The 22,304-nt window shown below is 45.6% G+C and overlaps 1 protein-coding gene across 5 annotated transcripts in view; it reads right to left on the bottom strand.

Annotated features, from left to right (window-relative positions):
* Positions 1-925: 925 nt before the first annotated feature.
* LOC140385838 (protein spire homolog 1-like) overlaps positions 926-22,304 on the bottom strand; it is a 310,369-nt gene continuing 288,990 nt past the window's right edge. For 4 of the 5 annotated variants that reach the window (XM_072468412.1, XM_072468413.1, XM_072468414.1 and 1 more), the window contains 5 exons: positions 20,514-20,584; positions 13,738-13,765; positions 13,484-13,629; positions 2,084-2,345; positions 926-1,839 (listed from right to left, as the gene is read on the bottom strand). In XM_072468412.1, coding sequence (XP_072324513.1) covers positions 1,774-1,839; positions 2,084-2,345; positions 13,484-13,629; positions 13,738-13,765; positions 20,514-20,584 — 573 coding nt within the window. In that variant the 3' untranslated portion in view covers positions 926-1,773. Of the gene's footprint in view, positions 2,346-13,483; positions 13,630-13,737; positions 13,766-20,513; positions 20,585-22,304 lie in introns of all 5 variants that reach the window. The other variant, XM_072468415.1, reaches the window with a different exon arrangement.

Raw genomic sequence — 22,304 nt, forward strand, 5'->3', positions numbered from 1 at the left:
AAATGCCCATTATGTTGACTTTGGATGAATCGAGTGTCAGCTGCCTCTTCCCATTGACATGCCTAATGAAGTATTTGTCACAGCGTTTGTCATTTGGAGATCAGTCCTATCTGAAGTGATACCATTCATCTTCACATTTCGTTACTGGAAACGTAAGTACAACATATCCTATTCAATTGGCTTTGGCTGCTCTCCAGATTGTACCGTCCCACCCGCGATGATGCCCCGCGGCTGATGTGACTGGAAAATCCCACCGATTTTCTCATATAAGCGTAATGCCACCAAATCCAGGTCCAGGAAGTATTTCTCTACCACTGGACAAATTTCTCACGCCCGCGTATCTTGAGCAGAATTCTAGCTGTGGCCATGTGTCAAACTGCTGTTACGTGACATTGCGCCAAACCCGAGGGTATCTCCCAGTCCCAAGACATTTCAAAATCAAAAAACAGATGCCAGGAACCAGAATTTCAGGTTGCTTTCCCAGTTACTCTTCGTGGAAGATGATACGAGCCCCGATGAAGCGCGGTGGTTCATGAAGGCTTCTTGATACTGCTTTCTCAATGGCAGTCCGGGATTGGCAACAAATGCTAGCCGTGCCTGCGACACCCACATCCCATCAATAAAAAAGTAGTTTTACTCCATCAAAACGAAAATGATGAATGCTTGAGTGGATTCGAAAAATACAATCAGTAAAACCTAGAAATCGTTCTCTCGCCACTGTCATATCCCATCATGAGCCAAAGGCACATTACCTCAATGTGATCCACATCCAGTTCAAATAACGTTAATCATGGATAAGAGTGCTGAACATATTAAGAGCTCAAACCTCAATCGGAATTACCTTTCCATTCCAGAGTTAAAAAGGTTCATCAGGTATTTTACACAGTGAAAACTGGCTCTTCCTATTGATAATGAGAGGACAATATTCTTCATAAAGATTATAGTTCTTTTTAATTAATGCATGAACAGTCATTGCATTTACATAGAACATACAGGAAACTCAGTAGTACAAGGGAACTGAATGGCATGTCTTGTCCACATCAGCTTTACAGTTTAACTTAGAAACTATACAATGTGCACAGTGGGGGAATGGAGGGAAAGGACGGGAAGTTATGGCAATCCATCCCTTGAGTATTCAGGCTAGTCACCAATAAGCCAAGACTGAAAGGCAACAAGTTGGGTTATGTATGGATTTACTGGAACTGGGCTGGGCTGAAAAGGAGTTAAGACCACAATTAGTTCAGCCCTGATCTTATTGAATGGCGGAGCAGGCTCGGTGGGCTGAATGGGCCTACTCCTGTTCTTAGTTCTAATGACGTATGATCTACTTCCATGGAGAAAACCGTTAGTTCAAAGAAGTTTCAAAAGAGAGCGTTGATCAAGTACTTCATATAAGTGCAAAAACTGTCTTGTATAAGCTGGCATTCAAGTGTTCAATACAGGTCTCCCGTCAGTTTGACAAATACTGACAATTTTCTGGTGCTTTCATGAAATCAGAGAGGGGCTGCCTCATAAGTCCATCATTATCCAGTTAAAAAATAAAAGCGCCTTTTTTTTTTTTTAAATTATAAAAAAAAAGAGAGCTCCCATTGCCCTTCATACCCGAAACTGTCTTTCTCCCTCACCTATAAACCATTGACACAAAGTTTAAGTTTAAAAAAAATGACTACATCAAATAAGATTATTACCTTGGAAGATGTTCAAGATTAAACCAAGATCTTTTGTATATATTCCATGTACATATGCCGCATAGATTAAATATTATACAAGTTGTCAATTTTCAACTGCTGCAAGTGGTATTCGATGTCCACTCCCAATGTCAATGGGGTCCAAACCCTCCTGTTAACAAAATATATTACAATTATATACAAGTAACTTACATTACTTCATGTTTGATAGGATCCATTCACAAAGATATGACCAGATCTTTGTTAATACATGAAAGCTAGATACTTATGATTTTTAGCAGAGTCAGTGTTCCTGTGTGTTTGTGGATCCGTTTCCAGTTATTTTGTTCATAGATTCCTGTTGAGAAAACAAGTTTCAGGAAGAAGGACAAAAATAAAAAGGCACAAGTCTAAACCTCTTTGATAGTTCGCTCCTTGGGTGCTGCCAGTCGAAATTCTGACGTGCTCGTTGAGGACAAATAAAAGGACTGAGTTTTCCGTTTTAACCTGGCGCGCTTGTTCGCCAGGACAAGACTCCGCCGACTGGAGCTAATGATTTCTGAAATGAATTTCTTGCAGTCAACGCAAACCTCCATCGTGCTCCAGTCCTCCATCAACTCTTTGGGAAACTCTAGGCTATCGGTTGACTTCTCAGAAGATTTGGACATTGATGGCAACCTATGGAAGATCAAACAGCCTCATATTAAAAACAAATACTTTTTGTGTGTCTTATAAGAGAAACTTAATGATATCTGCAATGATTAGACCGTGGTAAAGGATGGCGGATTTCCTTCCCAAAGGAGACTGGTGAACCAGTGGGTTTTTACAACAATCGACAATTCTTTGGATTTTAAATTCCAGATTGTTATTGAATTCAAATGTCACCATTTGCCGTGGTGGGATTTGAACCTAGGACTCCAGAACATTACCCTGGGTCCCTAGGTCTCCAGAACATTACCCTGGGTCCCTGGATTACTAGTCCAGTGACAATACCACTATGACACTGCCTCCCCATACCCTCACTTGTTAGTGTTGATACATGTGAGGGATTAAGACCTTTATTCTTAATGTTGTCCTCCGGGAGAACAGAATTGAAGAGCCCTGCATAACTTGCTGGACGTGTGGCTTGTCCTAAATTTCAGAACAAGGATGTTTCCATCAAATCAACCACAACTGCATATAGAGAAATATTCAAAGCCACAATAGAATTTGTATTTCTATCCCACTTCTCCTTTTGTGGAAAGGTATTTCTATAATTCTCAAGCACTCCTCACAGGCAAAAGAAATAATGAAAGCACCGGCTCCAACAGTCGTCAATAGATGAGACGAGACCTCCTTCTATCATAATGTCAGTCAAACTGAAACCATTCTCTTCAACTGCTGCAAATAATTGCACAGCTCCAGACGGAATTCACCTCTTCACCTACTGCTGCCTCAAGCTCAGCCCAGAGGCACCCTTTGGCCATATCAGAGAATTCCTACAGTGCAGGAGGGCATTCGGCCCATCGAGTCTGCACCGACCCTTTGAAAGAGATCCCCATCCAGGCCCACTCCCCCAACCTATCCCAATAACCCTGTAACCTAACCTACACATCTTTGGACACTAAGGGCAATTTAACATAGCCAATCCACCTAACCTGCACATCTTTGCACTGCGGGGAGAAACCGGAACACCCGAAGGAAACCCACGCAGGCACGGGGAGCCAGTGCACATGCCACACAGTCACCCAAGGCTGGAATTGAACCCGGGTCTCTGGCGCTGTGAGGCAGCTTTGCTAACCACCGTGCCGGTAAACTTAATTCCCATTCCCATCTCCAATTCGTCAGCAAGACCACTTTCATCTCCGCAAAATCACCTGCCTCTTCCTCTATTCCATGTAAACTGAAACCAATGTTGATATCACTTGACCCCTGAAGTTCTCTAATATTATCAGTGGCTTGAGTTCCTATTTCTACGATCTGTAAACTGCTGTGAGGCATTCTGAATGTGGTCGTTCAGGTCCTCATCCACACTAAAACCCACAGCCCTCAATGATACTTATAGCATGTAGGTAAGTAAAAGCAGAGGTCCCTTGGGATTAGTACTATTAAAGACTAAAGAATGTGCTGAGAGTGGCAAAATGGTAAGATAACAGAATGTGTTAATAGCAGAATAAAGTTCATGTTTGTGTCAGGGAAAGGCACAAATGAAAAGTGGAGCTTGTTCAAGGAACAAATACTGCGTGTCCTTGATAGGTATGTCCCTGTCAGGCAGGGAGGAAATGGCCGTGTGAGGGAACCATGGTTCACAAAAGAGGTTGAATGTCTTGTCAAGAGGAAAAAAGAAGCGTATGTAAGGATGAGAAATAAGATTCAGTTGGGTCGCTTGAGGGTTACAAGGTAGCAAGGAATGAGCTAAAAGGGCTTAGGAGAGCTAGGAGGGGGCATGAGAAGTCCATGGCGGGTCGGATCAAGGAAAACTCCAAGGCTTATTACTCTTATGTGAGAAATAAAAGAATGACCAGGGTGAGGTCAGGGCTGGTCAAGGTCAGTCGTGGGAACTTGTGCATGGAGTCAGAAGAGATAGGAGAGGCGTTGAATGAATACTTTTCTTCAGTGTTCACGAAGGAGAGGGGCCATGTTTTTGAGGATGAGAGTGTGATACAGGTGGGTAGGCTGGAGAAGGTAGATGTTCTGAGGAAGGATGTATTAGCAATTTTGAAAAACCTTAGGGTCGGCAAGTCCCCTGGGCCAGATGGGATATATCCTAGGATTCTTTGGGAGGCAAGGGATGAGATTGCAGAGCCTTTGGCTTTGATCTTTGGGTCCTCACTGTCCACGGGGATAGTGCCATAGGACTGGGGAATGGCAAATGTTGTTCCTCTGTTCAATGAAGGGAATAGGAATGACCCTGGTAATTATAGGCCGGTTAGTCTTATTTCGGTGGTCGGTAAGTTAATGGAAAAGGTCCTGAAGGATATGATTTATGACCATTTGGAAAGATGCAGCTTAATCCGGGATAGTCAACACGGATTCGTGAAGGGTAAGTCTTGCCTCACAAATTTGACTGAATTCTTTGAGGAGGTTACAGGTATGTAGATGAAGGTAGAGCAATTGATGTCGTATACATGGATTTTAGTAAGGCGTTTGATAAGGTTCCCCATGGTCGGCTCATGAAGAAAGTAAGGAGGTGTGGGATAGAGGGAAATTTGGCCAATTGGATAAGTAACTGGCTATCACATAGAAGACAGAGGGTGGTGGTGGATGGAAAATTTTCAGACTGGAGACCAGTTGCCAGCGGTGTACCACAGGGATCAGTGCTGGGTCCTCTGTTATTTGTGATTTTTATCAATGACTTGGAGGAGGGGGCTGAAGGGTGGGTCAGTAAATTTGCTGATGACACCAAGATTGGCGGAGTAGTGGATGAGGTGGAGGGCTGTTGTAGGCTGCAAAGAGACATTGATAGGATGCAGAGCTGGCCCGGAAAATGGCAGATGGAGTTTAACCCTGATAAGTGCGAGGTAATTCATTTTGGTAGGAATAATTTGAATGCGGATTACAGGGTCAATGGCAGGGTTCTGAGGAATGTGGAGGAACAGAGAGATCTTGGGGTTCATGTCTACAGATCTCTGAGGGTTTCCACTCAAGTGGACAGAGCCGTGAAGAAGGCCTCTAGTGTGTTAGCGTTTATTAACAGGGGGCTTGGGTTTAAGAGACGTGGGGTTATGCTGCAACTGTACATGGCCCTGGTGAGACCACATTTGGAGTAGTGTGTGCAGTTCTGGTCACTTCACTATAGGAAGGATGTGGAAGCATTGGAAAGGGTGCAAAGGAGATTTACCAGGATGCTGCCTGGTTTGGAGGATAGGTCTTACGAGGAAAGGTTAAGGGAGCTAGGGCTTTTCTCTTTGGAACGGAGGAGGATGAGAGGTGACTTAATAGAGGTTTATTAGATAATGAGGGGGATAGATAGAGTGGACGTTCAGAGACTATTTCCTCGGGTGGATGTAGCTGTTACAAGGGGGCATAACTATAAGTTTCAGGGTGGGAGATATAGGAGGGATGTCTGAGGTAGGTTCTTTACTCAGAGAGTGGTTAGGGTGTGGAATGAACTGCCTGCTGTGATCGTGGAGTCGGACACTTTAGGAACTTTCAAGCGGTTATTGGATAGGCACATGGAGCACACCAGAATGACAGGGAGTGGGATAGCTTGATCTTGGTTTTGGACAAGGCTCGGCACAACATCGAGGGCCGAAGGGCCTGTTCTGTGCTGTACTGTTCTATGTTCTATCTCACCTTCTACACTATAGGAAGCTCTTAAGGTGGTTAATAGGGGGAGATAATCTCCTTTAAAGCACATACAGAAATTACTGCAAGGGTGGAACAGCAGAGGCTGGTAGACTCCATCCTTGAGGTGGACCATATGTATTCGTTTGTCCTGGGGTTCGGTGCCCACTACACATACACAGGTTTCTACTTCTCTGATCCTGAAGGGCAAAGACTACGAAATGTGGGTCGTATTGACCAATATCGCTTTTAATGTGGAAGCTAAATTAGTTGTGAAGGTGTTGGTGCTGCGATTGGAGCCCTGCCTCACAGAGGTGATTGTGGGGGACCAGACAGACCTCACTAAGGGTCAACAATTGTTGGCCAATATAGGTCGGCTGTTAAATATCGATCTTTCCCCCTCTCCTGAGCCCAAGCCAGAGGTGATTGTATCCGTGGATGCCGAAAAAGCGTTTGATAGGGTAGAGTGGGGATATCTTTTTGAGATTCTTGGGAGGTTTGGTTTGGGAAAAAGTTCATTTCTTGGGTTCAGTTACTGTATAGGGCACCTTCATGGCTAGGATCTGCAATAATGCCTTGAGCTCGGGGTATTTCTCTTACATTCGCTTTGGCGAATGAAGCATTGGCCGTAACGTTGCGATTTTCCGAAGGGGATAAATCAGGGAGGGAGAGAGCATAGGGTGTCCTTGTACACAGATGATTTTCTCCTTTTATGTATGGACTTAGTCTCCACTATGGATGAGATATTGAAGCTACTTAGGAGTTTTGGTTCCTTCTCAGTGTATAAATTGACTCTGGATTAAAAGCAAATACTTCCTGGTTAATCCCCTGGTGAAGGGTGCCAATCTGGGAATGTTATGCTTTCTTCTTGCCAGATCTGGCTTTTGTGATCTGGGATTCCGGGTTGCCCAGAATTGGGCATAATTCATAAATTTAATTAGGCTAGTCGAGTGAATAGGTCAAATCTTACTTGCAAAAGTGGGATAACCTCCCCCTGTCCTTTGCAGATCATCAAAAAGAATATCCTCCCCAGGTTATTAATTATTTTTCAGTGTCTCCCAATTTTTATCCCTAAATCCATTTTGTTAGAGTTAACAAATTAGTGTCCTTGTTTATTTGGGTGGGTAAGACCCCAAGGATCTGAAGGGCGTTTCTCCAGAGGGATAAACAGTCAGGTGGTTTTGCCCTACCCTATTGGTTATTTCATAAGACCATAAGACACAGGAGCAGAATTAGGCCACTCAGCCCAACAAGTCTGCTCCGCCGTTAAATCATGGCTGATATTTTTCTCATCCCCATTCTCCTGCCTTCTCCCCATAATCCCTGATCCCCTTATTAATCAAGAACCTATCTATCTCTGTCTTAAAGACACTCAGTGATTTGCCTCCACAGCCTTCTGTGGCAACGAGTTCCACAGATTCACCACCCTCTGGCTGAAGAAATTCCTCCTCATCTTTGTTTTAAAGGTTTGATCTTTTGGTCTGAGATTGTGTCCTCTGGGTCTAGTTTTTCCTACAAGTGGAAACATCCTTTCCACATCCACTCTATCCAGGCCTCGCAGTATCCTGTAAGTTTCAATAAGATCCCCCCTCATCCTTCTAAAGTCCAATGAGTACAGACCCAGAGTCCTCAATCGTTCCACATACAACAAGCTCCTCATTCTAGGGATCACTCTTGTGAACCTCCTCTGGACCCTTTCCAAGGCCAGCACATCCTTCCTTAGATACGGCGCCCAAAACTGCTCACAATACTCCAAATGGGGTCTGACCAGAACCTTGTACAGCCTCAGAAGTACATCCCTGGTCTTGTATTCTAGCCCTCTCGACATGAATGCTAACACTGCATTTGCCTTCCTAACTGCCGACTGAACCTGCACGTTAACCTTAAGAGAATCGTGAACAAGGACTCCCAAGTCCCTTTGTGCTTCTGATTTCGTAAGCATTTCCCCATTTAGAAAATAGTCTACGCCTCCATTCCTCCTTCCAAAGTGCATAAACCTCACACTTTTCCACATTGTATTACATCTGCCACTTTTTTGCCCACTCTCCTAGCCTGTCCAGGTCCTTCTGCAGCCCCCCTGTTTCCTCAATACTACCTGTCCCTCTACAGATCTTTGTATCATTACTGGTCTGCCAATATTGAGAAAATGCTGGGGTGGTCTAGTGATCCGAGTGCCATATGGGGGCAAATGAAGGTGAGTCCTTGCAGGGGTACTAGTTTGGAAGCCTCAGTTGCTGCGTCGCTTCCATTCTCTCCTGCAAGATTTTCTTAAAATCTGGTGGTGGTGTCCACCTTGTGGATCTGGAAGCAATTCAGACAACATTGTAAATTTAGCTCCATGTCATTGTAGGCACCTATCTGTGGTAATCATCTCTTTGTGCTGGCGAGGTTAGACTCGATGTTTAGGTCATGGGAAGGGAAGTGTCTGGAAAGTTTTGGGGACTTGTTTGGGGAGGAATTGTTTACCAGTTTTGAGGAACTGTCGGTAATGTTTCAGCTCCCTGAGACTAACTTGTTTTGTTATTTCCAGATTTATGCCTTTGTGTGGAAATCATTTCCTTCATTTCCCTTGATGCCATTGTCCTCCTTGTTGAAGAGGATTTTATCTTTGGCCAGATCTGGTGGGTGGAGTATTTCGGGTGTCGACAGCCTATCAGCAGAGTTAGCCCCGTTGGATGAGGTGGGAGGGTGAATTGGGTCCTATTTTGGATGAGAGGGTATAGAGTGAGGCTCTTCAGAGTAAACTCCACATCCTTCTGTGCTCGGCCCAGCTTGATCCAGTTTAAGCTGCTGCATAGGGCTCATCTGACCAAGGCGAGGATGAATTTCCAGGTGTGGATGGAAGTTGTGAGCAGTGTTCTTGGGGACTGGCTAATCATATGCAAATGTCTGGTCATGTCCCAAACTGTTAAGCCTTTAGGTCTCCTTCTTTAACACCATGTCAGAGATTCTTCACATCAAACTGGGGCCTTGTCTATTGGTGGCCATTTTCGGGGAATCGGACTCGCTGGTGCTGCAGAAGGACGTGAAGACGGATCTCCTTGCCTTTGCATCGTTGAACTTAATTTTTTGTTTTTTGCTTATTTAGAAAATTATTAGTCTTTCCCAACATACCTGGTGTGTGATTTTAAAAAGTAATTTTCAGTCATTTCAGATTGGGTTACACAATCAGAATTGGCTTGTACAGATGCTTATTTTTTTTTTTTTTAGGAGAAATCCATTTTCAACTATAGTAATCAAACTACACCAAATTTTTAAAATATATTGAGGAATATATACCCCCAATTTTGAGTGTGCTTTTTACGAGAATGGTCATTACTCCCGAAGCGGAAACGCTTACATTAAATGTAAACGACTGTAACTGGAGACAGAAATAAAACTGTGAATTTGCGGACAGCATCAAATTGGTAGATTGGTTCAAATAACAGGCAAGACAAGCTGGATGAAATAGGGAAGATGGACTGATGAGTGGAAAATGGCACTTACACACAAGGTACTAACATAAAGAAAAGGAAAAAGTCCAAACATGTGCAGGTTAGGTGGATTGGTCACAATATTAGCCCCTTAGTGACCAGGAATGTGCATGTTAGGTGGGATTACGGGGATAGGGTGGGGGTGTGGGCCTAGGTAGGGCGCTCTTTTAGAAGGTCAGTGCAGACTTGATGGGCCAAATGGCATCCTTCGGTACTGTAAGGATTCTATGGTTCTATTCTGTGGAGATGAACAGAGCAAGGTGAAACAAAATGGTTGTAAGCTGTAAGACACAGATTGGGAAAGGAATCAAAGGTACGAGCAGTTAGTACGGAAACCAATGGCACAGTGTAAGCAGCAATAAAGACAGTAACTGTGGGAATGGACGGGCTGTAAAAAGCAAGAAAGGAAATGTGCAAAAAGTATGAAAAAACAAGGGTTATTATTTAAGCTAACGGGAAACATTGTTGGAAATACATTAAGAGAAAGGGAGTGGCAAGGGGGAATGTGGGCCCCTGAAAGACAGATAGATGCAGACAACATTGTAATGAGGAACTAGAACATTGTTAAATGAACACTTGGTATCTATTTTCAGAATGGCAGAAGGGAAGTTGTGTGGATGGAAGAAGGAAGTTATAAAGGGAAATAGTGAGTGGGCCAAACTGCAGCAGATGGGAATGTGGAGAAGTTTGAGGTGATGTAACTTATATGTGAGAGAAAGGTCAACTGCAACATTTTCTTCATGGCGAGAGACTAGAAGGAAATGCGTTCAACTGCTCAAATACACTACTCACTGAAAGCTAGTGTACAGGTGCAAAGAGTAACCAAGATGACGAAATGTTGACTTTCTCTCAATGTGCCTGGAAGATTGAGCAGGTGATGCTTCAATGGAATGAAGTCGTAGTTAACCTCCATCGGGAAAACTTTCTTTTCTTCTAACTCAAAACCGCCCGAAGTCTTCAAATCCTTGATGTGAACTGGTGGCTATAATTGTACTCCGTACTCCTGAGGCGGTATTTTCCAGCTCCTCCCACCGGCAGGATCTTCCAGCCCTGCCGAAGGCAACCCCCCCCCCCCCCCCCCCGGGCCCCCTGCGGTGGGTTCCCCTGCAACAGGATGGGTGGGTGGGCCTCTGGATGATCTTGCCAGTGGCCAACAGCGGGGCTCCTCCGCTTCCAGAAAACATGCTGTGGGAAGGCTGGGACTATCATCCCAGGTGTGGCCATTCCGACGTTTAGTGCATACATGACCTCTGATTTGCACTCTTTTCCTCTAACTTTGAAGTCACAGATTTGATTGGCTTTTGTGGGAACATAGCAACAGGAACAGGCTGTCCATCCCCTCGAGACTGAAATTGAAATTGAAAATCGCTTATTGTCACAAGTAGGCTTCAAATGGAGTTGCTGTGAAAAGCCCCTAGTCGCCACATTCCGGCGCCCGTTCGGGGAGGCTGGTATGGGAATCGAACCGTGCTGCTGGCCTGCCTTGGTCTGCTTTAAAAGCCAGCTATTTAGCACAGTGTGCTAAACCAGCCCATTCAATTCGATCATCGTCGTTATGTACTCAACAGCTTTAGCTGTCTTTGTTTCATTTTTCTTTATATCCCCAGCTGTAAAAAAATCTATCAATCCCCACCTTAAATTTAAAATCCATTGGCTTTAGGGGATCCCGCAACATCCAATTCACATCTTGGGCGAAATTCTCCGGAAACGGCGCGATGTCCGCCGACTGGCGCCCAAAACGGCGCAAATCAGACGGGCACCGCGCCGCCCCAAAGGTGCGAATGCTCCGCATCTTTGGGGGCCGAGCCCCAACATTGAGGGGCTAGGCCGACGCCGGAGGAATTTCCGCCCCGCCAGCTGGCTGAAAAGGCCTTTGGTGCCGCGCCAGCTGGCGCGGAAATGACATCTCGGGGCGGCGCATGCGCGGGAGCGTCAGCGGCCGCTGACAGTTTCCCACGCATGCGCAGTGGAGGGAGTCTCTTCCACCTCCGCCATGGTGGAGACCGTGGCGGAAGCGGAAGGGAAAGAGTGCCCCCACGGCACAGGCCCGCCCGCGAATCGGTGGGCCCCGATCGCGGGCCAGGCACCCGTGGGGGCACCCCCCCGGGGCCAGATCGCCCCGTGCCCCCCCAGAACCCCGGAGCTCACACACGCCGCCTTGTCCCGCCGGTTAGGTAGGTGGTTCAATTTACGCCGGCGGGACAGGCAATTTATCGGCGGGACTTCGGCACATCCGGGCCGGAGAATCGAGCGGGGGGGCCCGCCAACCGGCGCGATTCCCGCCCCCGCCGAATCTCCGATGCCGGAGACTTCGGCAACCAGCGGGGGCGGGATTAACGCCAGCCCCCGGCGATTCTCCGACCCGGCGGGAGGTCGGAGAATGTCGCCCCTTGTTTGTAACTCTGCTTCATCATCAGCGGCTAACTCTCCAGCCACTGTGCTCTGCCCTCTGCAATTCCCTCTTTCAGCACTCCACTTTGCCATCTCCCTCTCTGCCTTCAATGTCTCAATCAGCTCTTCTTCCTCATCCAAGCTTTTGTCCTTGCTAACCTCCTTCCCTTCCTTCTTAGCCTTGCCCATCTGATGGCCTGCCTTGTATGTTACGTTGATAAGTAGCAAATGCTACAGCAATGTAAAATTGTGAAATCTCCATGAATTGACTGAGAAAACAGAAAAAGGTGGAAATGCTGAGCAGTTCAGGCAGCGAGGGGGAGATAGAGAGAGAGAAAGAGTTAATGGCGTGGATTTTACTGGGCCCCGCGGGAGGGGGTGAGAGGGAATAAAATTGGGTGGAATGCTGGAGTGTGACACACCCATCGCATGATGCTTGTTTGGAGAGCCGGTGCAGACATGATGGGCCAAACGGCCGCATTCTGGGCCGTAGCAATTCTGTGATTCCCTCCACTGTTGGCACTTTACCAGTGGTGGAAGGCATTCACGCCTTTAGGTCAACTGAGGTCCTTTAAAGGTCACTTAAGATCATAAGACATAGGTGCAGAATTAGGTCATTCAGTTCATCGTGTCTGCTCCACCATTCAATCATGGCTGATACGTTTCGCATCACCATTCTCCTGCCTTCTTCCCATAACCTTTGATCCCCATATTAATCAAGAACCTATCTCTGTCTTCAAGACACTCAGTGACTTGCCCTCCACAGCCTTCTTCCCATAACCTCAGATCCGCTTATTAATCAAGAACTGAAGGGCCTCTATATGGTACCGCTTCCATTTCACCAGCAGGTGGGCACAACGCCACTTGGGAAGACCACCAGGTAGAAATGGCCACCTCTATGGAAAGATGCCCTGCTCTCAGGGGCTGGTTTAGCACTAGGCTAAATCGCTGGCTTTGAAAGCTGACCAAGGCAGGCCAGCAGCATGGTTTAATTCCTGTACCAGCCTCCCCGAACAGGCGCCGGATTGTGGCGACTAGGGACTATTCACAGTAACTTCATTTGAAGCCTACTTGTGACAATAAGTGGTTTTCATTTCATTTCATTCATTCTTTGAGAACCTGGAGAGGATGGGGCCTCTTGACCGAGTCCAGAGGGTCCTTCGCTGGTTGTAAAGGTGATTCTTGCTGAAAGAAGTTCACCTCTTGTGGCCTGCCTGATTGACAACAGCGAGCCAAGCTTGATTTACCTTAATTTCGGGAACCTCCTCCACCTTTGTTGATCAAGGCTGGAGCCAGTACCAGCAGAGGCCAGCGGCACTGTTGTGACTGGCAGCAGCTTTGAGGGGAGAACAGGACTAACTCTCCCAAAGGATCGGAAGCTCCGACAGTAGACACTTAATTGCCAGAGAAATGCAAAATATAGTCAGGGCTTCAAGAACTTGCTGGGGCCAATGCTGCTGTGTAAAATCTCAGCCAATGTTTCAGGCCAATAACCTTTCATTGGGACTCATTGGTTCTCTCTCTCTCTGCAGAACCTGCCTTACCTGCTGAGTGTTTTTAACATCTCCCATTTTTATTTCAGACTTCAGGCATCTGCAGTATTTTATTTTTGACTTAATTGACCACGTAACTCTGAGCTGAAATGTTTCCTTTTGTATTTGGTGGAGGTGGTGGGGTGTTTCGTACCTGACTAGACTCTTGTGTTGACCATCATGTCGACGGCGACTGCTTGATGGCTTCTCTGGCTTCAATACTTTCCCCTCTTTTGGCAAGGTTGATGGTCCCAAGGAAAAAATTGGAAGATTGCTGTATGGTTTGGAGGGGAGGCGCATCTAAATCACAAAAAGAAATAATCCATTTTTTATTGTTTTTAAAAGAAGTTTTGGCAGATGACAAAAGGTGAACTCATTCACATACAAATGTCAACAATTTGAACGTACCTTTTTACAACACTGTGAACACACCGGTCTGTGGAAAGATAATCGAATATTAAAACCGGTTAAGTCATCAAACTAGTTTATTCGCTAACTGATGTGTTACTGGAATTATGAACTGCATGATGATGGATCTGCCTACTGTATGAGGAATTTTAATGCTGTGCCACATCACCAGCTAAAATGTCCCTCTTATGTCAATAAAGAAACTAAAACTAGTGTGAATTAAACTCAATTTCAAAGTCAACAGTTAAAGTATTTGAAATATTCCCCCATTTATTTTGGGCAGCAATTCACAGTCACTGCACTGAATAATTATAAAAGCATCTGGTTAAGGTGCACTACTAAATATAATGAAGGACCCTTACTGAGACAGACTTCACTTCTTTAATACCTTTGATAGACAAGAAACATTATGGTCTGAATTTTCAGGGTATCAAGCGCTCGGTATTTTCTATTCCTGTCCATGACATTTTATTTAACAATGTACATGGCCCTCCTAGTCTCTTTGGACCTCACCTTGCATTATTTAGAAAGTACGTTATCTAGTACGCTGTCAGGGATGTCTCAGATCGGCTGCAGAACATTCTGAAGGGGGAGGGTGAACAGCCTGTTGTCGTGGTGCATATAGGCACCAATGATATAGGTAAAAAAACGGGATGAGGTGCTACAAGCAGAATTTAGGGAGTTAGGAGCCAAGTTAAAAAGTCGGACCTCAGAGGTAGTAATCTCAGGATTGCTACCAGTGCCACGTGGTAGTCAGAGTAGAAATGAAAGAATAGGCAGGATGAATGCGTGGCTTGAGAGATGGTGCAGGAGGGAGGTGTTCAGATTTTTGGGACATTGGGATCGGTTCTGGGGGAGGTGGGACTACTACAAATTGGACGGTCTACACCTGGGCCAATGTCCTTGGGGGTGCTTTTGCTAACACTGTTGGGAAGGGTTTAAACTAATGTGGCAGGGGGATGGGAACCAAATGAGGAGGTTAGTGGACAGTAAGGAGGTAGTAACTAAAGCCTGTAAGGAACTAGATCATGAAGTCAGCGTGACTAAGGGGAGTGTGAAAGTGTACAAACTCAGCAATAGCATGATGGGAAAAATAGCCAACTTATGTAACCAAGTGTAGGACAGCTGTGTCAGCTAGTGCCAAGATCAGACCCTGACAAACTAGACAAAGCTAAGAATCCACATAATTGTATCATACAAGGCCAGAAGAGGGAAGATAGTGCCTGACCTTGTTAAAACCTGATAACAAAGCCACGATCTAGGAATGTCCTAATAACACAACTTCCTCATGACCTAGGTCCATCTGCGTCAAGGCATCATGAGGGCAGAGGTGAAAAACAAAATAGGACCATGTCTTATTTCCTCTAAAAACAAACTACTGCAAATAAGCCGAGTCAGGGTCTTTCCATGACAACATGTTTGATCAGAAGTTATGACTGTATTGACATTTTTGAACAAGGTCTGTTTTTGTAAAATGATACAGCTTGTGTATAAATATTGAACGTTTTCTCCATGTCTTTGCGAGCTTGAGAAAGAATGAGCAGGTTTACCTTAACAGCTCTCTCTCTCTCTAACCTGTAGCCATCTGCATGCAGACTTTGGTCAATAAAGACAAAGTTATTTATTTCGAAACAGAGTTGTAAAGTTGTTTTTTCTCACAGTCTTGAAGTAGGAAAGATTTTAAAAGACGACAGGAGGAGCAGGCAGGGAGCAGATGATGAACACAAAGGGACTGGTGGTCTGAGGTGCATTTGTTTCAATGCGAGAAATGTAGTAGGTAAGGCAGGTGAACTTAGGGCTTGGACTAGTACCTGGGAGTATGATGTTATTGCTATTACTGAGATTGGTTGAGGGAAGAGCATGATTGGCAACTAAATATTCCAGGATATCGATGCTCCAGGCGGAGAGGTAAAAGGGGTGGAGGAGTTACATTGCTGGTCAGAGAGGATATCACAACTGTGCTGAAGGAGGGCACTATGGAGGACTCGAGCAGTGAGGCGATATGGGCAGAGCTCAGAATAAGGAAGAGTGCGTTAAAATGTTGGGGCTGTACTACAGACCTCCCAACAGCGAGTGTGAGATAGAGGTACAAATATGTAAACAGCTTATGGAAAGATGTAGGAGCAACAGGGTGGTGGTGATAAGAGATTTTAATTTTCCCAACATTGACTGGGATACACTTAGTGTCAGAGGTCTAGATGGAGCAGAATTTGTAAGGAGCATCCAGGGGGGGTTTCTAGAGCAATATGTAAATAGTCCAACTTGGGAAGGGGTCATACTGGACCTGGTGTTGGGGAATGAGCCCGGCCAGGTGGTTGAAGTTTCAGTCGGGGATTACTTTGGGAATAGTGATCACAATTCCGTAAGTTTTAGAATACTCATGGACAAAGACGAGAGTGGTCCTAAATGAAGAGTGCTAAATTGGGGGAAGGCCAACTATACCAAAATTCGGCAGGAGCTGGGGAATGTGGATTGGGAGCAGCTGTTTGAAGGTAAATCCACATTTGATATGTGGGAGGCTTTTAAAGAGAGGTTGATTAGAGTGCAGGACAGACATGTCCCTGTGAAAATGAGGGATAGAAATGGCAAGATTAGGGAACCATGGATGACAGGTGAAGTTGTGAGACTAGCTAAGAGGAAAAAGGAAGCATACATAAGGTCTAGGCGACTGAAGACAGACGAAGCTTTGGAAGAATATCGGGAATGTAGGACCAATCTGAAACGAGGAATCAAGAGGGCTAAAAGGGGTCATGAAATATCTTTAGCAAACAGGGTTAAAGAAAATCCCAAAGCCTTTAATTCATATATAAGGAGCAAGAGGGTAACTAGAGAAAGGGTTGGCCCATTCAAGGACAAAGGAGGAAAGTTATGCGTGGAGTCAGAGAAAATGGGTGAGATTCTTAACGAGTACTTTGCATCGTTATTCACCGAGGAGAGGGACATGGCGGATGTTGAGGTTAGGGATAGATGTTTGATTACTCTAGGTCAAGTCGGCATAAGGAGGGAGGATGTGTTGGGTATTCAAAAAGGCATTAAGGTGGACAAGTCCCCAGGTCCGGATGGGATCTATCCCAGGTTACTGAGGGAAGTGAGAAAGGAAATAGCTGGGCCTTAACAGATATCTTTGCAGCATCCTTGAACACGGGTGAGGTACCGGAGGACTGGAGAATTGCTAATGTTGTCCCCTTGTTTAAGAAGGGTAGCAGGGATAATACAGGTAATTATAGACCGGTGAGCCTGACGTCAGTGGTAGGGGAGCTGCTGGAGAAGATACTGAGGGACAGGATCTATTCCCATTTGGAAGAAAATGGGCTTATCAGTGATAGGCAACATAGTTTTGTGCAGGGAAGGTCATGTCTTACCAACTTGATAGAATTCTTTGAGGAAGTGACAAAGTTGATTTATGAGGGAAGGTCTGTAGATGTCATATACATGGACTTCAGTAAGGCATTTGATAAGGTTCCCCATGGTAGGCTGATGGAGAAAGTGAAGTCTCATGGGGTCCAGGGTGTACTAGCTAGATGAATAAAGAACTGGCTGGGCAACAGGAGACAGGGAGTAGTAGTGGAAGGGAGTTTCTCAAAATGGAGAATTGTGATCAGTGGTGTTCCACAGGGATCCGTGCTGGAACCACTGTTGTTTGTGATATACATAAATGATCTGGAGGAAGGTATAGGTGGTCTGATTAGCAAATTTGCAGATGACACTAAGATTGGTGGAGTAGCAGATAGTGAAGGGGACTGTCAGAGAATACAGATAGATTGGAGAGTTGGGCGGAGAAATGGTAGATGGAGTTCAATCCGGGCAAATGCGAGGTGATGCATTTTGGAAAATCCAATTCAAGAGCGAACTATACGGTAAATGAAAAAGCCATGGGGAAAATTGATGTACAGAGAGATCTGGGTGTTCAGGTCCATTGTACCCTGAAGGTGGCTGCGCAGGTCGATAGAGTGGTCAAGAAGGCAGACGGCATGCTTTCCTTCATCGGAAGGGGTATTGAGTACAAGAGTTGGCAGGTCATGTTACAGTTGTATAAGACTTTGGTTCGGCCACATTTGGAATACTGCGTACAGTTCTGGTCGCCACATTACCAAAAGGATGTGGATGCTTTGGAGAGGGTGCAGAGGAGGTTCACCAAGATGTTGCCTGGTATGGAGGGCGCTAGCTATGAAGAGAGGTTGAGTAGATTAGGATTATTTTCATTAGAAAGAGAGGTTGAGGGGGGACCTCATTGAGGTCTACAAAATCATGAGAGGTATAGACAGGGTGGATAGCAAGAAGCTTTTTCCCAGAGTGGGGGACTCAATTACTAGGGGTCACGAGTTCAAGGTGAGAGCGAAAAGTTTAAGGGAGATATGCGTGGAAAGTTCTTTACGCAGAGGGTGGTGGGTGCCTGGAACGCATTTCCGGCGGGGGTGGTAGAGGCGGGTACGATAGCGCCATTTAAGATGTATCTAGACAGATACATGAATGGGCAGGGAGCAGAGGGATACAGATCCTGAGAAAATAGGCAGCGGTTTTAGATAGAGGATCTGGATCGGCGCAGGCTTGAGGTTCCTGTGCTGTAATTTTTCTTTGTCCTTTGTTCCAAAGTGGATGATCTCATGTGTGTCCACATCAAAATCCATTTATAACCGGTCTGTACATTCACTTCAGCTGTTATCTATTACTTCTTTTTAATTTTATCCTTCCTTCTAACCGGTCTACGATATAATTCCTTTACTGTTCCGATGCTCCAGTTCACTGTAAAAAAAAAATCGGAGAGCTCCCTCCCCAACAGCACCACGGATGTACCTAGGAGGGGTTACTGGGATAGGGTGGAAGTGAAGGCTTAAGTGGGTCGGTGCAGACACGATGGGCCGAATGGCCTCCTTCTGCACTGTATGTTCTATGTGAAACTATATGTATGTATGTAAACCATGTGGAATGTTAATCAACACCTTCCCAAGCACAATTGGAAAATGCCAACCGACATTCCACAAACGAATGAAACAAAATGTTCATCTTCGTATGATCGGCAAATCCGGGTATGTGGATTTTTCTGTCGTTCATAAAGACAGTGAATAATTGAGGCCCCGGGGACAGTGCTGGTCACACCCTCCAATTGTCTGCCGCTATCCCCATTTCCTGCTGCTGAGCTAATTCCTTCGCCAGGTCAACAAGGTCCAACTTTACCTCACAATCTCTTCTGAGGGACTTTATCAAATGCCCTCTGGAAGTCTATATAAATAACATCCAAATAAATTCCCTTGCCTGCTATTCAAGTCACCTCCGCAAACATTTCCATCAGTTCTGTCAGTCATGGCCTGCCCGTTACAAATCATTGCTGGTTCCCTCGAATCAAGATGTTCACTCACCTTTTAAAAAATTATTGACTCTCTAAATTTCCCGCCAACAGGTGTTAGGCTAACTGGTCCTGTGCCAAGATTTATGTTGCATGCTTGACCCAGAAGCATGTGAAATCGCACGAGAAGACACCAGGCATGCATCCCGGTGTCACTGCACACTCGCGTGCTACTTTGGTTGGCATGCGGACAATCAAGCAGGCAATTTAGCCCATTAGGGGATCAATTGAAAGCGTTTTTACATGGCCTGTCTGCTTTTATAGTTGGGGGGGATTGGCCAGGTGACCGTTACATTTCAGTTATAACCTCAATCCAGGGTGGGATGAAATGTCAGGGCTGAAATAAAATTTAAACTGATATCCGGGGACTGAGAGTTGTGCTTGAATGTGCTGTCTGGACACTCTTTTCAGCGTTTCCCCATTGTAATTTGCGTTTTTATAGATTTGCAGCTCTCCGAGTCAGCTCTGCAGCGGCTGTCCCCCTCCTGAGGGGGCCCATTAAAAGTGCCAACCTGCTCTCAGCACTCTCCCCCTTCCCGCTGAGCCTTTTCCAGCGCGTGACGCATGCAGGGTGCCTGTCAATTGGCCAGCATTCCTGGGCCGATCGAGGTGGGAAGCGAGTTTCACGCCCAGAGTGTGAGCGCCCAACGGACTAAAAATTCAGGCCCTGGTTTCCCTTCCTCATTTTTCTTCAGTAGCAGAGCGACATGTGCGATTCCCTAACCTATAAAAGGAATGCTTCCCCAGAATCAAGGATAACTTTGGAATATTGTAGTTAGGGCATCTGCGGTATTCTCACTCACTCAACATCAAAACTTTGGAAGGAAAGTAACCGATCCCAGGAGTTTGTCACTCTTTGTTACCATTATTATCTTCATTACAATTGCTTTGCGTGTGTTAGTTATGATCGACCCTGACGCAGAATTAGTTTCCTTGAGGTGTATTTCTGCCATTAACCAGATCTCAATATCATATTTCCAGGGCCCCACAGGATCCTTCACCACCCTCTGTTTCCGAATTATAAAAATGATATGTTGATTCTGAATTTCTTTCTATATTCATTTTTCATAGCTCCTACTTTCTGTTTTATCACCTTTTGGTGCTCTTCATATTTCCACAATTTGCCAGGATTGGTGCTATGTTTTGCATATCTCTACTTTTGGTTTAATGTTGTCCCTTTACCCCTTTTGTTTCTTTTTTGACAAGGAGAGTTCTGGCCTCTGAGGAGTATAAACTGATTAGGTATGGTGTTAAACTGTTTCTGAAGACCTCCCGCTGATCTCCTGTCATTTTACCCGTTAACCAGTTGGTTTCTGTTACTTGTAAACTTCTCACCCATTCTTCACCCTCGAAGAATGTGAGGAGGTAACTGGACGATAAGGAAACTAGGCCGGCTGGATGAAGAACGGTCAAAGATGTGTGTGTGACAAACCTTTTACAGAATTGGCAGGTGTACGACCAGGTAAATATTGAGAATCTCTTTGTTCGGCAACAGAAACACAACTGCAGAGAGAGCAAAAAAAAAATCACATTCAGATAGAAACAACACCACGTCACTAAAACCGCAAATACTGTGTCTAGATTCATTTCTGTATTTTGTTGAAAAGAAATCTTCAATAAAAATTTTTATCAACCTACCGAATGTACATTGGCTTAGGAATTCAGGAACTCAGCATCAATTTCTAGACTGCTGAACAGCTTCTTATGCATCCTTAAAGGAACTGGCAAGCAAGACCTGGAAGCTAAGAATCTCTGGATTTGGCCTGGTACCACACACTAGTGAGTATAGGAAAAGGAGGACTGAGCAGATGTGATTGTCTAACCAGGTACCTCATGGAAGTGGCAATTGTTTGTCTGTGAGTATAGGCAGGTTTTGAGACTGTGGGCAGTATTGTGGCCAATTTGATTCTGTCTTCATCTATAGAGGTGGTCACTGGATAGTCATCAGGTCAAGATATATGGCTGGTTTTTCAACTTGGTGACAAAAATGTGGCATTCTAACTATCGTGCCAAAGTAAATCCAGTAAATGTTTGAGGACTGCTTGTATCGTCATAGCCTCAATTCAGCGTCTATACAGTAGCCACAGCTCACACATATATAGTGGCTTCACAGGAGCATTATGGAATAAAATTTGACATCAAGTACTTAGAGATATTAGGTAGGATGATGAAAAGCTTGAACCAAGGGACAGGTTTTAAGGTGTATGTTAAAGAAGGAGGGGGGGGGGAACAGAGAGATAAATAGAGAGAGAGCGCGAGATGGAGAGGGAGCGCAAGATGGAGAGGGAGCGCGAGATGGAGAGGGAGCGCGAGATAGCGAGAGCACAAGATGGAGAGTGAAACAGAGAGAGAGTGAAACAGAGAGAGAGTGAAACAGAGAGAGAGTGAAACAGAGAGAGAGCGAACGGGATAGAGAGAGCGAACGGGATAGAGAGCGCGAACGGGATAGAGAGAGCGAACGGGATAGAGAGAGCGAACGGGATAGAGAGAGCGAACGGGATAGAGAGAGCGAACGGGATAGAGAGAGCGAACGGGATAGAGAGAGCGAACGGGATAGAGAGAGCGAACGGGATAGAGAGAGCGAACGGGATAGAGAGAGCGAACGGGATAGAGAGAGCGAACGGGATAGAGAGAGCGAACGGGATAGAGAGAGCGAACGGGATAGAGAGAGCGAACGGGATAGAGAGAGCGAACGGGATAGAGAGAGCGAACGGGATAGAGAGAGCGAACGGGATAGAGAGAGCGAACGGGATAGAGAGAGCGAACGGGATAGAGAGAGCGAACGGGATAGAGAGAGCGAACGGGATAGAGAGAGCGAACGGGATAGAGAGAGCGAACGGGATAGAGAGAGCGAACGGGATAGAGAGAGCGAACGGGATAGAGAGAGCGAACGGGATAGAGAGAGCGAACGGGATAGAGAGAGCGAACGGGACAGAGAGAGCGAACGGGACAGAGAGAGCGAACGGGACAGAGAGAGCGAACGGGACAGAGAGAGCGAACGGGACAGAGAGCGAGCGGGACAGAGAGCGAGCGGGACAGAGAGCGAGCGGGACAGAGAGCGAGACACAGATAGAGCGAGACACAGATAGAGCGAGACACAGATAGAGCGAGACACAGATAGAGCGAGACACAGATAGAGCGAGACACAGATAGAGCGAGACACAGATAGAGCGAGACACAGATAGAGCGAGACACAGATAGAGCGAGACACAGATAGAGCGAG

The sequence above is a fragment of the Scyliorhinus torazame genome, chromosome 11, assembly GCF_047496885.1.
Source record: "Scyliorhinus torazame isolate Kashiwa2021f chromosome 11, sScyTor2.1, whole genome shotgun sequence".
NCBI lineage: Eukaryota > Metazoa > Chordata > Chondrichthyes > Carcharhiniformes > Scyliorhinidae > Scyliorhinus > Scyliorhinus torazame.